At 43.4% G+C, this 12,730-nt stretch overlaps 1 protein-coding gene across 3 annotated transcripts in view; it reads right to left on the reverse strand.

Annotated features, from left to right (window-relative positions):
- The window catches only part of znf423 (zinc finger protein 423), a 165,907-nt gene that overhangs the window by 85,135 nt on the left and 68,042 nt on the right, over positions 1-12,730 (reverse strand). For all 3 annotated transcript variants that reach the window (XM_077193349.1, XM_077193348.1, XM_077193347.1), the window contains one exon: positions 162-3,589. In XM_077193349.1, the coding sequence (XP_077049464.1) occupies positions 162-3,589 (3,428 nt within the window). The remainder of the gene's footprint in view (positions 1-161; positions 3,590-12,730) is intronic.

Consider the following 12,730-nt stretch of genomic DNA (forward strand, 5'->3'; position numbering starts at 1 on the left):
CAGTGCTTGTGGACAATGGCTAAGATTCATCTTTGATCTTCTTGTTTCATATTGAACTATAAAATACTTTTAATATCCTTTCAGATGAAAGAAAATATAATTGAGACAGTTGTAGTATAAAGCATATCAGGTTATCATAGGGGTTAGGCTTTGACACTTACTTTAGGGACAGGTGAGGCATCCGTAACTTTCTTAGCTCCACTGGTCTCAGGGCTTATCTCAGGATGGTCCACCTGAACATGGCTTTCCAGGTCTTCCAGGGTCTCAAATTTAACAGCACACTCTGGGCAGCGCAGTCCAGTGGTGCCCTTCTCGCCTTCTTGTGGGGTGACAACAACAGTTGGGGACTGGCCATTTGTGCCCCGACTCATGCAGCCAGCACAAAGACCATAAGGCAGGCCGTTGACATCAATCTTAACCAGCTCTTGTTTATTCTTGAAGTCTTTGAGACAAAGGGCACATTTATAGAGTTTGTGAGCCTGCAGCTGGCCATTTGGAGATGATGAGGCTGATCCTCCTCCTCCGCCACTAACCCCAGAGGACGAGATCTTCTGCATGTGAAAAGTTCCATGGATTTTCAGTTCGAGTGTCGAGGTGACAGTTTGCATGCAAACAACACAGCGGAAGCCTGTGAGGGAGTTTCTCAGGTCAGGGTGCATCTGGCAGTGCTCGATAAACTCTTCCTCGCTCTGCAGGGGCATCTTACAGATACGGCAGGTGCCTGTGTCCAGGCTCTTGCTGTGGGTGACCTTGTGCTCAGTGAGAGTAAGGAGTGAAGGGAAGCGTTCACCACAGATGGGACACATGTAGTGCTTCGCCGGGCCACGGTGCGTCTGGGCATGTTCCCTCAAGCCGTTCTCAGAAAAGAATGTCCGTGAGCAAACATTGCATTTGTGGTTACCCTTGATGAAGTCAGCCTTCTTTTTTCTTGAGCTTGCATCGTCATCACCAGGTCTGATATTGTGGTCTCGAAGGCGGTGGTTTTGGAGAAGAGACTCCATGGTGTAGGCTGCACCACAGATGTCACAGGCATACATTGGCTCTGAGGCGTCCAGCTCCTCTTCACCACCGCTTGCTTCATGGCTGTTTACGGTTTCCTGACTTCCTCCTTTTAACAGCATGTTCTGCAAATCTGCTTGCTCAGCAGCAGCAGTTGATCCTGCTGTGGAACGCTTAGAGCTTTGAGTCACCCCGTTAGGCGTTCCATTTTGGCTGCCTCCATTTCCGTTGCCATTTCCTCCATCAAAAATGCAGTGCTTCTCTCTGAGATGTCTTTCCAACAAGACAATGGCATGGAAAGCCTTCCCACAGAGCCGGCAGTTATACTTTTTACTGTGAGTAGTGATGTGACACTGGAGCTCTACTTCTGTGCCAAATGTCTCACCACAAAATATGCATTTGCGTGCTTTCCCAGATGCCCCTGTACTGGTAGGATGACCCAAATGACTGTGCTTCACGTGTAATTGCAGGTCACTTTCTTTGCGGAAGTCCCAAGCACAGGCCGTACAACGATACATTTTCTTCTCATTGCTGTGCTTGACGGCCAGGTGGACTTGTATAGAGACCTTTGAATCAAAGACTTCCTGACACAGTGTGCAGTGGTACAGCACAAAGGTATGCATGTCTAGCAAGTGCTTTTGCAGATCATCTACAGAAGAGAACTGTTTGTCGCAGCTCTCACAGACATACTGGGTGGAAGTGGTGGTGTAGTGAATGGTCAAGTGCTGAAGCAGTGCTTCTTGAGAATCAAAGTCCTCTTTGTTGCATTGTGGGCAAGACTGTCTCCTCAGCAGCAGTTCCAGATGGGACTTGAGATGGGCTTGGAATCCCTCAAAGCTGCTGAATCGAAGGTCACACTGATTGCAGGGATAGTCTCCATTAGCAACTGCTGGAGTGCTGTCGCCAGTTACCCTATGGCGTTTAGGGGAGGATATCTCAACATCAGATGAGGCTGGGCTCAAGTCTGCCACTTTGACTTTGCGCTTGTTGTTGGCAAGAGGGATGTTCTTGTGATTTTCCTTAATGTGTTTAGTGAGTTTGAGGAGGGAACCAAAGATGGGAGAGTTGGTGCAGTACGGGCAAGAATACACTTCCATGAAGGACTGTGAGGGCTGCAAGACTGGAGACTCCATCTTGGTCACACCACCCCCACTGCTGCAATGGGTCTGTTGGATGTGCTCGGTGAGTGAGGACTCTGTAAGGAAGCCCATGGAGCACTGATTGCAGAAGAAAGCATGGTTGCCCTCCAAAGTGGTGGATCCAGCAACAACACCACCGGATAGGCAGTGAGAAACACGGATGTGCTCTTGCAAGCTATTGATGTCTGCAAACATGTCAGGACAGTAGTTGCAATGAAAGGCTGAAACATTACTGAACTGCAGAAGGGGAAAGTTTGAGGCAGAGCTCCCACTGGATCTATGTGCTTTGCGCACATGCTCATTAAGGTTATATAGAGTAGGCAGGGTTTCCAGACACAACTGGCAAGTGTGGCTCTGCTGAGGTTTGTCTGCATGGATAGTCTTCAGATGAATCTCCAAGACAGCCAGACTGTTGAAATCTCTCTTTGAGCAATATGGACAACTGTAGGTCACTTTACCTGACCAGACTCCATCGTCATGGTCTGAAGAAGGTGCAAGCTTGCGTCTGTTCTGTCCAGGCTTGAGAGTAGAGTCTGGGGTTGATCCTCTCTCCAGGGAGGCACTGGAATCAGGTGTAGCACTGCTCATTGATGCCACACTTCCCAAGACCGGATCAGGACTGGCACTGTGGATGCTGGAGTCTGGTTGCCGGTGGCTGTCAAGATGGCAATAGACATCCTCTACAGATGGGAACTGTTCTGCGCACATGGGACACTTGTGTTTCTTGTTGGCGTGCGTTCTATCAATATGGGTGAGTAGAGTGCCTTCATCGCTGAAGATTTCAGGGCAGTGGATGCATTGCAGCTCTGCACGGTCTGAGAGCTGGGGATGCTGCGTCAGCACGTGTTTCTCAAGTTCATCTGTCTGATTGAATGTCTCCTCGCAGTAATCACACATATATAGGTCCTGGTCCTGGTCAGCTACGTCACTACTAGATCCATCACGCTTACCCTGGTCTTTCTTTGCCAGGTGCTCCTTGTTCTTCCTATGGGCTTGCATGTGACTCTGTAGAGAGGATGTGGAAGAGAAGCCACGCTTACAAATGCTGCACTTGAATGGTTTGCTGGAACTGTGTGTTTTGAGGTGGATCTTGAGATGATCGCTGCGAGAAAACGCTGCCTCGCACTCCTGGCAACTGTACTTCTTATCACCGGTGTGAAGCTTGACGTGACGATCACGACTGCGTTTGTGTTTGAACAAACGACTGCAGAAGGTGCATTTGAAGGGCAGCTTGTCACTGTGGATCTGTTCGTGGCGCTTCAGGTAGCTGAGGCGACTGAAGGACTTGTCGCAGAACTGGCAGGGATAAGGCAGGCCAGAGCCGCCTTCTTCCTCCCCTGTGCCCATGCCCATATCGCAGCAGCCATCCCCTAGCATCTGTGACGGTGATGCCACGTCTTTGCTAGAGGGAGAGGACGCCACCCAGGAGAGCCCTGGGTCATCATCACCATCTGCAATGCAAAACACAGACAGAATTAAAATGTTAAAGAGGCAGAGAAAATATCAAAATAGAAGCAAAGAACTAAAGACAGCAAACCCCACAAGAGTAGAGAAATAAGGACAAAAATGTATTTTTTTATCCTCTTATCCTCCTTTAGCAAACAAGCTCATACCCATATCCCTCCGATTTGGATCTGCTTGATCATATTTTCATTATGGTCACCAGATTGAAAAGCTTTGAAAAGTGATTAAAGCACATTCAGAAAGGAAAGCCCTCTTACTGGACAATGCATACAAAATCACAGCACTGGATTATTTATGTTTTTCCGCTGTTTGTGCAAACACACGGCCAGTCTAGATTAATGCAGGCATACATTATACAAAGAAATACAAATCGGGTTGCTTTTAATTCTCCTGCTTTGTGCAATCTGATGGGGCCTGACACAGTCCACACGTCATCTATTTAGCATCTCAACCAGCAGACTCTGAAGGAAAGCAATGGAGAAAGCTCATGACTTATTGAGCAGGGATGCTGCGAGCACAAAGTCCCACTGCGGCTCAGACAAACACAGAATTTTCTATCAGAGCACTGTTTGTTTGCTTTATTTTCTCTAAGTTGTATGTTCACTCTTAATGCGTTGAAAAAGCCTCTGGTATAGCAGATTCAAAAAAATGTATGTTTACAGAGAATAATGTCCCACATCCTCTAAAAAGCTCCATCCGTACTCACAAGCCAAACGTAACAATTTCCTTCTATGCTCAGTTTTCTAATTAGAAATGAAAAACACATTGAAACAGTCACAATCTACGACCTATTGCGACAGGAAAAGGAAAAAGGAAAAAAAGAACAAAGAAAGTGCATCACCTCAGCGTGTATTATATAAACTAATAACTTCAACTCCATATGGCAGTTGTAGGATTTTACTTCCGCCCACTACTCTCCCATTACACAAAGGTGAGCACAGCAGAATTTGTAGAAAATAAATTCAAGTGATGAATCGATCCACTTTAAAATGTAGGTGCTGTGCAGAACAAATAAATCTCCACGGGGGTTTGTGGGTAGAAATTTGTAAAACCATGAATTATGAATTTAGCTCTAAGCGAGAAATGAATTCAGAGCCGGAGTAAAGAAAAACTTAAATATAGAGATATTAGTGAAGGAGTATAATAAGAGAAGAAAATTTGACATTGTTTAGAAAATACTTACAAAGATAGGCAAACAAGAGCAAGGCAGCCTCTAAATAAAGAGGTCATTCTATGAAATGAGTGCTTTTCTAAAATTAAAGTGATTTATAAAATACATTTTTTTTAAGATTCAGATTTATAATTTAAGTGTTAATAAATTGCATTGTGGCATCTCAAGCTAAATGAATACATTTAATATATGTTGGTATTTAAGTCCCCTACTGTTAAACATAATATAAAAAGTAAATGGTGGTTTTAAAAAGGACATTCTGACTTGTCTTTAAAAGTTGAAAGAAAATCTTGAAAGTATGATGATGTCATGTCACTATGACAAAGATTTTTGGTTTATGGCATTTTTAATACTATAAAAAGAAATGAATATATTGTCTTTTAATTAATCTATCAACCTAATATCTAAAAGAAAATGTGCATCCACTTTGTGCCACTTTCTTTTTTGTTTTAGGTCTCTTTCTCAGATTACATTTAGCGTAAGAAGAGGCCCATCTCTCACACACCTCCTCTGCCTCTTTCCCCTCCTTCCTTCAAGTACAGTGCCCCCCCAGTTATGTTCTCATGCTTTTGTGCCCGTGTCAGGATAAGAGCCATCCCAACACAACTTAAAACCCTTGCAACACGGGAGAGAAAGTGTTGCAGTGGCCCAATGAAAGAGCTCAGATGAAAAGCCCATAAGGGACTTAACCGTGGTGAATTCTTTGGCTACACAATGAGACTGTGGCCCCTGACAGGCCATTCTCTGATCCAGCCACTGTGGAGGTGAGAGGGGGGTGGGTATAGTGGTGATGGTGGGGGTGCCGACTGACAGGTAGGCCGTCCTGCTGAGACACAGACATGTACCACAGTGCAAGAGATACAAAGAAACACTTGCTTGAGTTCAGATCCAGAAAAAAGGAGGGGAAAAAAGGCAGAGGAGAGGAAAAGAATGGAGCCTAAAAGAAAAAAAAAACCTCCTGGCACATGTGGTCATTCTGGCGAATTATAAATCTATTAATGCTAATGCAATCCCTCTGACTGCGACAGAATGTGAGAAATCACTTTTGAGAAAGAGGGAGATTATAGTCATTAAATAGCTTTAATCCTCAGAAGTGTGGCTGTCGGAAAATGGAAGATCACATGGCTTTTAGGGGGCTTTTGTCATCTGTCCGCCGGGGGACTTGGCAAGAGCACTAAACAGGGTAAGAAATTTCAATGAAAAGTTAAATTAGAAAAGAAACAGAAAGAAAAAGTGAGGGGGACGAGAGCGAGCGAGAGGGAGAGCGAGAGAGAGAAAAGAACCGGTGTCTGGAATGGGAATGAAAACATGGGGTTCATTCCACGCTCCTGTTCTTATACATTTACAGGCTCAATCGACCTTCCCTTTGTTTTCAGATTCCTCTTTCCCTCTCTGACAGTTTGTTTCTCACTTGTTCCACATTCCATCCCCAAACTTTCTTTCATGTTGTGACTCATTACCGAATTAACAGGCTGCTCTGGTGGTTGCCCCTGGCGCTGGCCTTCTTCTCGCCAGCCTGTCCCATGTGGAGGGGTGGAGCACAGGATGGAAGGGTGTAGCGAGGGAGGGAAGAATGGGAAGACGGGACTGGCAGAAGGACACATTCTGATGTCCAGGGATGGGCTTGCCACCCCGCCTTGAACAGGGACTGGTAATTGGGAGCATGATAACGGAAACACATGGTGATGGCGGCAGCCCCCCCAGCATCTAATCTGCAGATAATTCTAGAAGATTCAAGAGCAGACCCCCCCACCCTGCGAAGACCTCCATGCCTCCACCGGACCGGGCTGGGCTGAACCACATCAGGCCAGTTAATGGGCTAGCCAAAGCACTGGCATGCAGGGCTGGAAGCGTGGCGGAAGACGGTAATGAAGACGTGCTCAGTCTGATGTCTGTCCTCTCTCCTCTTTATCAGATACAAGGACAGACAGAGGGGGGGGATGGGGGGGGCAGATAAAGAAGAGAAAAAAAGAGATCCCCTCTATCTCTCCCAACACCAAAGCTGTGGATTTTGTGAATGCCCCTACCGACAAGAGCCAATCGTCAGAGCCAAAACAGGCTAGTGTGTTCATTAGTGCTTGGAGGCATATACAGCAGACCCACACTTATGACATACAGCACTGCTGTTCCCCTTCTGGAACAACACACCATCCAAAAACAATACAGCCGTTCCACAATGATTAACAGAGTGAAATTTATACTACAAAGGAGAAGAGGTTTAATATCCCCTCTTCGACAACAACCAAACTAATACTATACCAGTTTAACATTCATTCCAACATATTCTATTCAAATTTGACAAATGAAGGCAAACATTAATTTCATCCCCCATCTAGGTTAGATGCCACTACTAACATCTCGCTTTGTTCTAAAGCAGTTTTTAACTATTAAATCATACGTTTGCTTCAGAAAGATATATATATATATATATAGTCCAGTCATGGGAAGCCAGAGAGTTTACAGTAAATTTTTTACCATCAAAATGTTGTGTATTATTGCTAGAGAGAGAAGCAGCAGTTTTTAACAATTAAATTATAATTTTGCTTTAGAAAGTGCCTGTGATAATAAATAGAAATATATATTATTATAACTATTATTGTCATATATATTATTTTAATATCATATACATATATATATATGTTTTATTTATGTCAAATTAAATATGGTGCCTACCATGACTAAGGTCCAAATAAATCTTTGGATTACAATTATAACTAGAGTACAAATACACAATCTAAGTAATAGTACATTAAAATAAAAAGAAACAGTACATTACACAAACTATAATAATGTAAATAAATTATTAATGATTTGAGTGAAAATTATTTATATTATTTTTTCCCATTCATATCAAAATCTGTAGGGGCAAAAGTGCTGGTAATTGAAGATTACAATAGAGTACACCCAATTACAACTTCTTATGATCAGTAACAATTCACTTGCACACTAAATCTTTAATTGATGTCCCGCAATTCAGTCAGAAAAGTCAGAGCTTAAAGAAAGTAACCAATTTCCTACTAGTGAATTTTATGAGCACTTGTAAATACGATCATTCCGACATGATGGAACATAGGGAAAAGCAAAATTGTAGAATCGTGGTCTAACTAACCTGTGTCTTATTTCACATAGTCACATTCCACATCCCTGACCTCTCACCCCTCCTCTACCCCCTCCACCTTTGAGCCTGGCCCATGCCCAAAACCTCCACCTTTCCCAGCAGCCCCCCTGCCCAGCTCACAGCCCCATACCCCTGGCCCTCTGCCCACAGCCTGGGGCAGGAGAGACACACTGTAGGGGGCAGAAAAACAACTTCCACCCTGTGCTCCCACTGGGTAACCCAGCATGCCGGTCAGACAGGCCTGAAGCAAGAGCCAGGGGAAAACAACTTCCATAAACCCAGAGTATAGGACTATAGGAGTTTATACTGGTGGTTCATCTTAATTCTCTTCCATCATCTCTTCCGTTTCTTTTTCTTTTTCTGTGCTTCTCACAGAGACCTCCCTCTTCCATATCTTCCTTCCTTCCTCTCTCCCCTAGGCAACAGGGCCGTCATAACCAAACACAACAGAGGACAAAGCTATGTTGCTAAGAGGGTAAGAAAGAGTGGAAGAGTGAGGACAAGAAAGGAAAGAGATAGAACGAAAAGGGAGGGGGACGGCACACAGGAACTGACCACATGGCCGGCAGTCCTCTGGGAGCACAGTCTCTGAGACCAAACACCTGTTTATCGATACTAAAATACACACACACACACACACACACACACACACACACACACACACACACACACACACACACACACACACACACACACACACACACAAGCAAACCGACTCCTGTATTTCCCCCCGAACTGTTCTGCAATGTTCCTTGGGGTTTCCATGCTGACACACTCTCTGCCTCTGCCGTAACCCACCACCGCTCAAGGGAGACAGTCTGTCAGGGGCCTGGTCCTAGTGGACACACAAACACGCACATACACACAAACTCATGTTTGCCGTCCCTAACGGTCTCTGCTCCATCAAGCTGACACTCTCCAGTCGGTGCTCGTAGGACCCCTGGCATTGCTCTCGGTACCCTACAGGGGCTCCAGGGACACAGTCTGTTAGGGGTCTTTTCCTAAAGGACACAAACACGCAAACATGCCAAGGTGATGTCATTATGTAGCCAGTCTGTCAGGGACCATAATCCTGGAGGAGAACCATGTATTTACACTCATATGTACCCTTGCACACACACACACATATGCGTACTGCAGTGATGTCACAGGACGGACTGTCTGTCAGGGGCCGGAATCCTGGAGGACACAGACTCTTGCTGCCCACAGCCCATATGGAGTTGTTGGCGCCCATAAGCGTCCGAGCAGCCGGACTCATTCCCAGGGCAGAAGGTGAGGAGCAGGGGGTTGGGAAGGCAAGGACAGCTGACAGCCTGCTCCCCATCTCCCCTCTAGTGACCCCCAGGTGAGGAAGAGAAATGGAACACCTTCTGGAGGCTGACCACTCACTCACCTCTAGAGACCACAGAGTGCTGTACAGATGGGTGCAGTGCTACTTGCTAACATGACAACATGAGAGACTGGAGAGAGGACAGGAAATGATGGGCAGAAGACATGAGCAGAACTCTGACACCAATGTGACACCACAGGCCTTGGCAAAAACATTGATGATTTTCCAATTAATGGTGATCTTCATTTCAATCTCAAAATCTTTTACTCTATGTAAAAGACAATTATATGTAAGAGAAAAATAGACAAATTGACATGAATCGAATCAGGAACTCTATGCTGAAACCCAGCACTAGTCAGGTCATAAACCCCCAAAAATGTGCATCAAGGGCACATTATATCCTTCAAAGCGAGTAACCATGGGTACACTTATGAATCCAACAATGACAGATCATACACCCTATAATCTATGGACTCAAGTAAACATAAAGAACACCATTTGGGAAAGGGCCTTTGACTTTTGGTAATAAGTTTACAAAATCTTTTTTCTTGTTCTGTGGGACGGTTCACAACTTCTTACTGCCCCATATTGACTTTTTTTGTAAGTAAATTTCAGTTAGCACTTTGTTTGTCTTTACAAACTATGAGGCAAAATTATTTTTACTAAGAGCATGCCACAGATGTTGACGATAAAGCTTGCCTTCTATTTAACCTGAAACACTCCTTTAAACACTAACAAGACACAGATGAAATCACTTCTAAACAAACCATTTCTGCAGTAGATAAAGTTGCTGTAAACCCAATTAAAAGCCTTCAGCCATTAATAATGTTTAGATGCAGAAAAGCCAATGGCATTTTTAGTGAGGATGATTTACACGCTAAGCATTTTTAGGGGCGCAAAGGTGAAACATAAGTACTCGGTGTGTGCCTGATGGAGAGAGAGAAGGTGAGATGGAGGAGATAAAGACTGAAGGAGAGGTTGCGTGACGACAGGGGCACTGGCAGTGGTTAAGCTCCGTTTGACTCTTGTGTGCTCAGTCTGCGCAAGCGGCGGGGGCCCGCACTGTTAAACAGCTGCAGATTAATTACATGTGAAGTGTACCAAAACAAGCCTCTTCACAACTCCAGCATCAGAGATGAAACGTTTGGCTTCTGCCGCTTTCTTTTCTCTCTTTTGCTTTTTCTTCTTTAAAGTTTGGCTCCCTTTACTATACTTTCCACATTTGGTTAAACATAAACCCTTATGATGTCACTAAATGTACGAGAAAGTATTTCTATTTGGCTTGTCATTTTGCAAATTATGAACATTGCCTGACTTTTTATACAACAACAAGAGGAAAGTGTGGAAAAGTAACGGAAAATTTTGCCTCTGCTCATGTACATTACTGTGCTAAACTCATGTTACAAATTCTTACACAAACCTTTTTTTTGCAATTTATTCTTGTGATGGTATAGATGAATTTTCAGCAGCCATTACCTCATTCTTCAGTGTCACATGATACTTCAGAAATCATTCACATGCTGATTTGGTGGTTGTGAAACATTTCTAAATAATTACTTTTGTAACATTACAACTGTCACTTTTGATCAATTCAATGCATCCCCGCTGAAAAAAAGTGTTATTTAAATCTTAATTTAAATCCTAGAATCTTTCTGACTAAACTTTCGAACAGTAGTGTAGTTCATTATATGAAAAACAACAAGTATTTGGATGTAGTTCCAGACAATCTGTGCGCTTTACATGCTCAAATGATGAAAAAAACTACTTGTACAAAAACAAGAGACAATTTGATGTATCTATCAGTCGCTCACTGGGTCTTCTGTCTGGTAGTCATGTATGTCACACGTTTTACTGGTTGGGAGTGTACAGTGAGTGCAGTCAGGTTCCCACTGTGTACCTAGTCAATGGGAAGCAGCTGCCTGCCTATCCATGCAGGAAAGCGGTGCTAAACAAGCACTTTGTTCCCTTCTAGAGTCTCACACACACAAACATCTACCTCACATAACCTGGAACATGACCCTCCGTCACTGAGATGTGCACATTTGTGTGTGTTTGTATGCGTTTTGTGTGCGAGAGCGAGAGCAAGAGAGCATGTGCATAACAGATGGGAAAGAAGAGAGAAAGAAGGAGAATGTGTTTAAATGTGTCCCTGATCGTTTCTTCCATCACTTACTGTACCCGTGTACCTGTTCTCTCTATGATCAGTGCTCGGAGGCAGATAGGCCTGTAAACTGATCACACACTGTATTCTGGCTCTTGGCTCTCTTTGATCAAACTGATGCAGAAAAGGGTTTTGGTTAAAGCTCACCTGCCCCCTCTGTTAACACAAAGAAACTCTTTAACCTGCATATCATCACAACATGCATACAACAAGTAGGGGCACATGTTCCTATATTTTTGTAGGGGCACTAAAGGAAGTCCCAGTCCAGTTTGTGCTGTGCTTACACATATACAAACACATATTTTTTTTAAATATTTAAAAATATACTTATTTATAAATGTGCATTCAAAAGCCCTATTTGAACAGAGCTAGTTTTCATGGAGGATGTTGGAGAAATTCATGTGTCACAGGCGTACTTTGTGATTTTAATCCTATCCGAATCTGCAGTGTCTGTTTTTCTCATACAACCTCAGTAAAAATTAGTGCAAATTAGCTACTTTTTTTTTTGTTGCAAACTCAACATAATCCCGTCTGAATGCGATTGTCTGTGAATGCTGATATTGTATTTTGATAATGCATCTCATGTGTTTTTCTATCCTACCTGAGCTACCGATTGCACACCAGTCTTTCACATGTATGGTATCCGATGAAAAAGTTAAATTATAAAATTAATAAACCGAGCCAAATCGAGGAAACTGGGAAGACTGTCCATTTTAATATCAGTGTCAAGTAAGATGCTTGTCTAGATGTCTCTGATCACTTATGAGGGTTTATTATAAACAGCCACTTATATAAACTCATGTGAAGTTTTAAATAGGGTTTTAATAATAAATTAAAGTTATCAATATGATTAAGTAATTCATTAAAAAACATATAAGCCATACGTGATGCACACTTCTTTCATGCCCACATCAAGAAAACACACTTCCACCTCTGTAATAAACACAGAGATGTTAGTCCTATCCGAATTGGTACATTAAATCACGTCGGGTTATAAAAACTGTAACTCAAACATTGTTTAGAAAACTAGACCCGTCGGAATAGAGTTAAAGTCTACTTGCCTGCCATAAAAATTGTGGTCTAGTGAACATGCTTGATACAAACTACATGTGGCAATCATTTCTTAATTCCATCTGAAAGAAGTAAAAGCTAAAAAAAAAAATCTGCCGGGTCCAGTCACTGACAGAAACAGTTTATGAAGAGGTTCTGCTGCCTACCATGTCTATCTCTGACCACCCCTCTTTTCCCTGAACTCAATCAGCCAAACCTCATTGTTAAAAATAGTCGACGTGCCCACAGGCTCCTGCGCTACAGGAGGAGGAGGCTAATGGAGAATGATTCATGCTTA

This window comes from Siphateles boraxobius, unplaced genomic scaffold (genome assembly GCF_051911475.1).
Source record: "Siphateles boraxobius isolate OS27281-9 unplaced genomic scaffold, OSU_SipBor_1 31, whole genome shotgun sequence".
NCBI classification, from domain to species: Eukaryota; Metazoa; Chordata; class Actinopteri; order Cypriniformes; family Leuciscidae; genus Siphateles; species Siphateles boraxobius.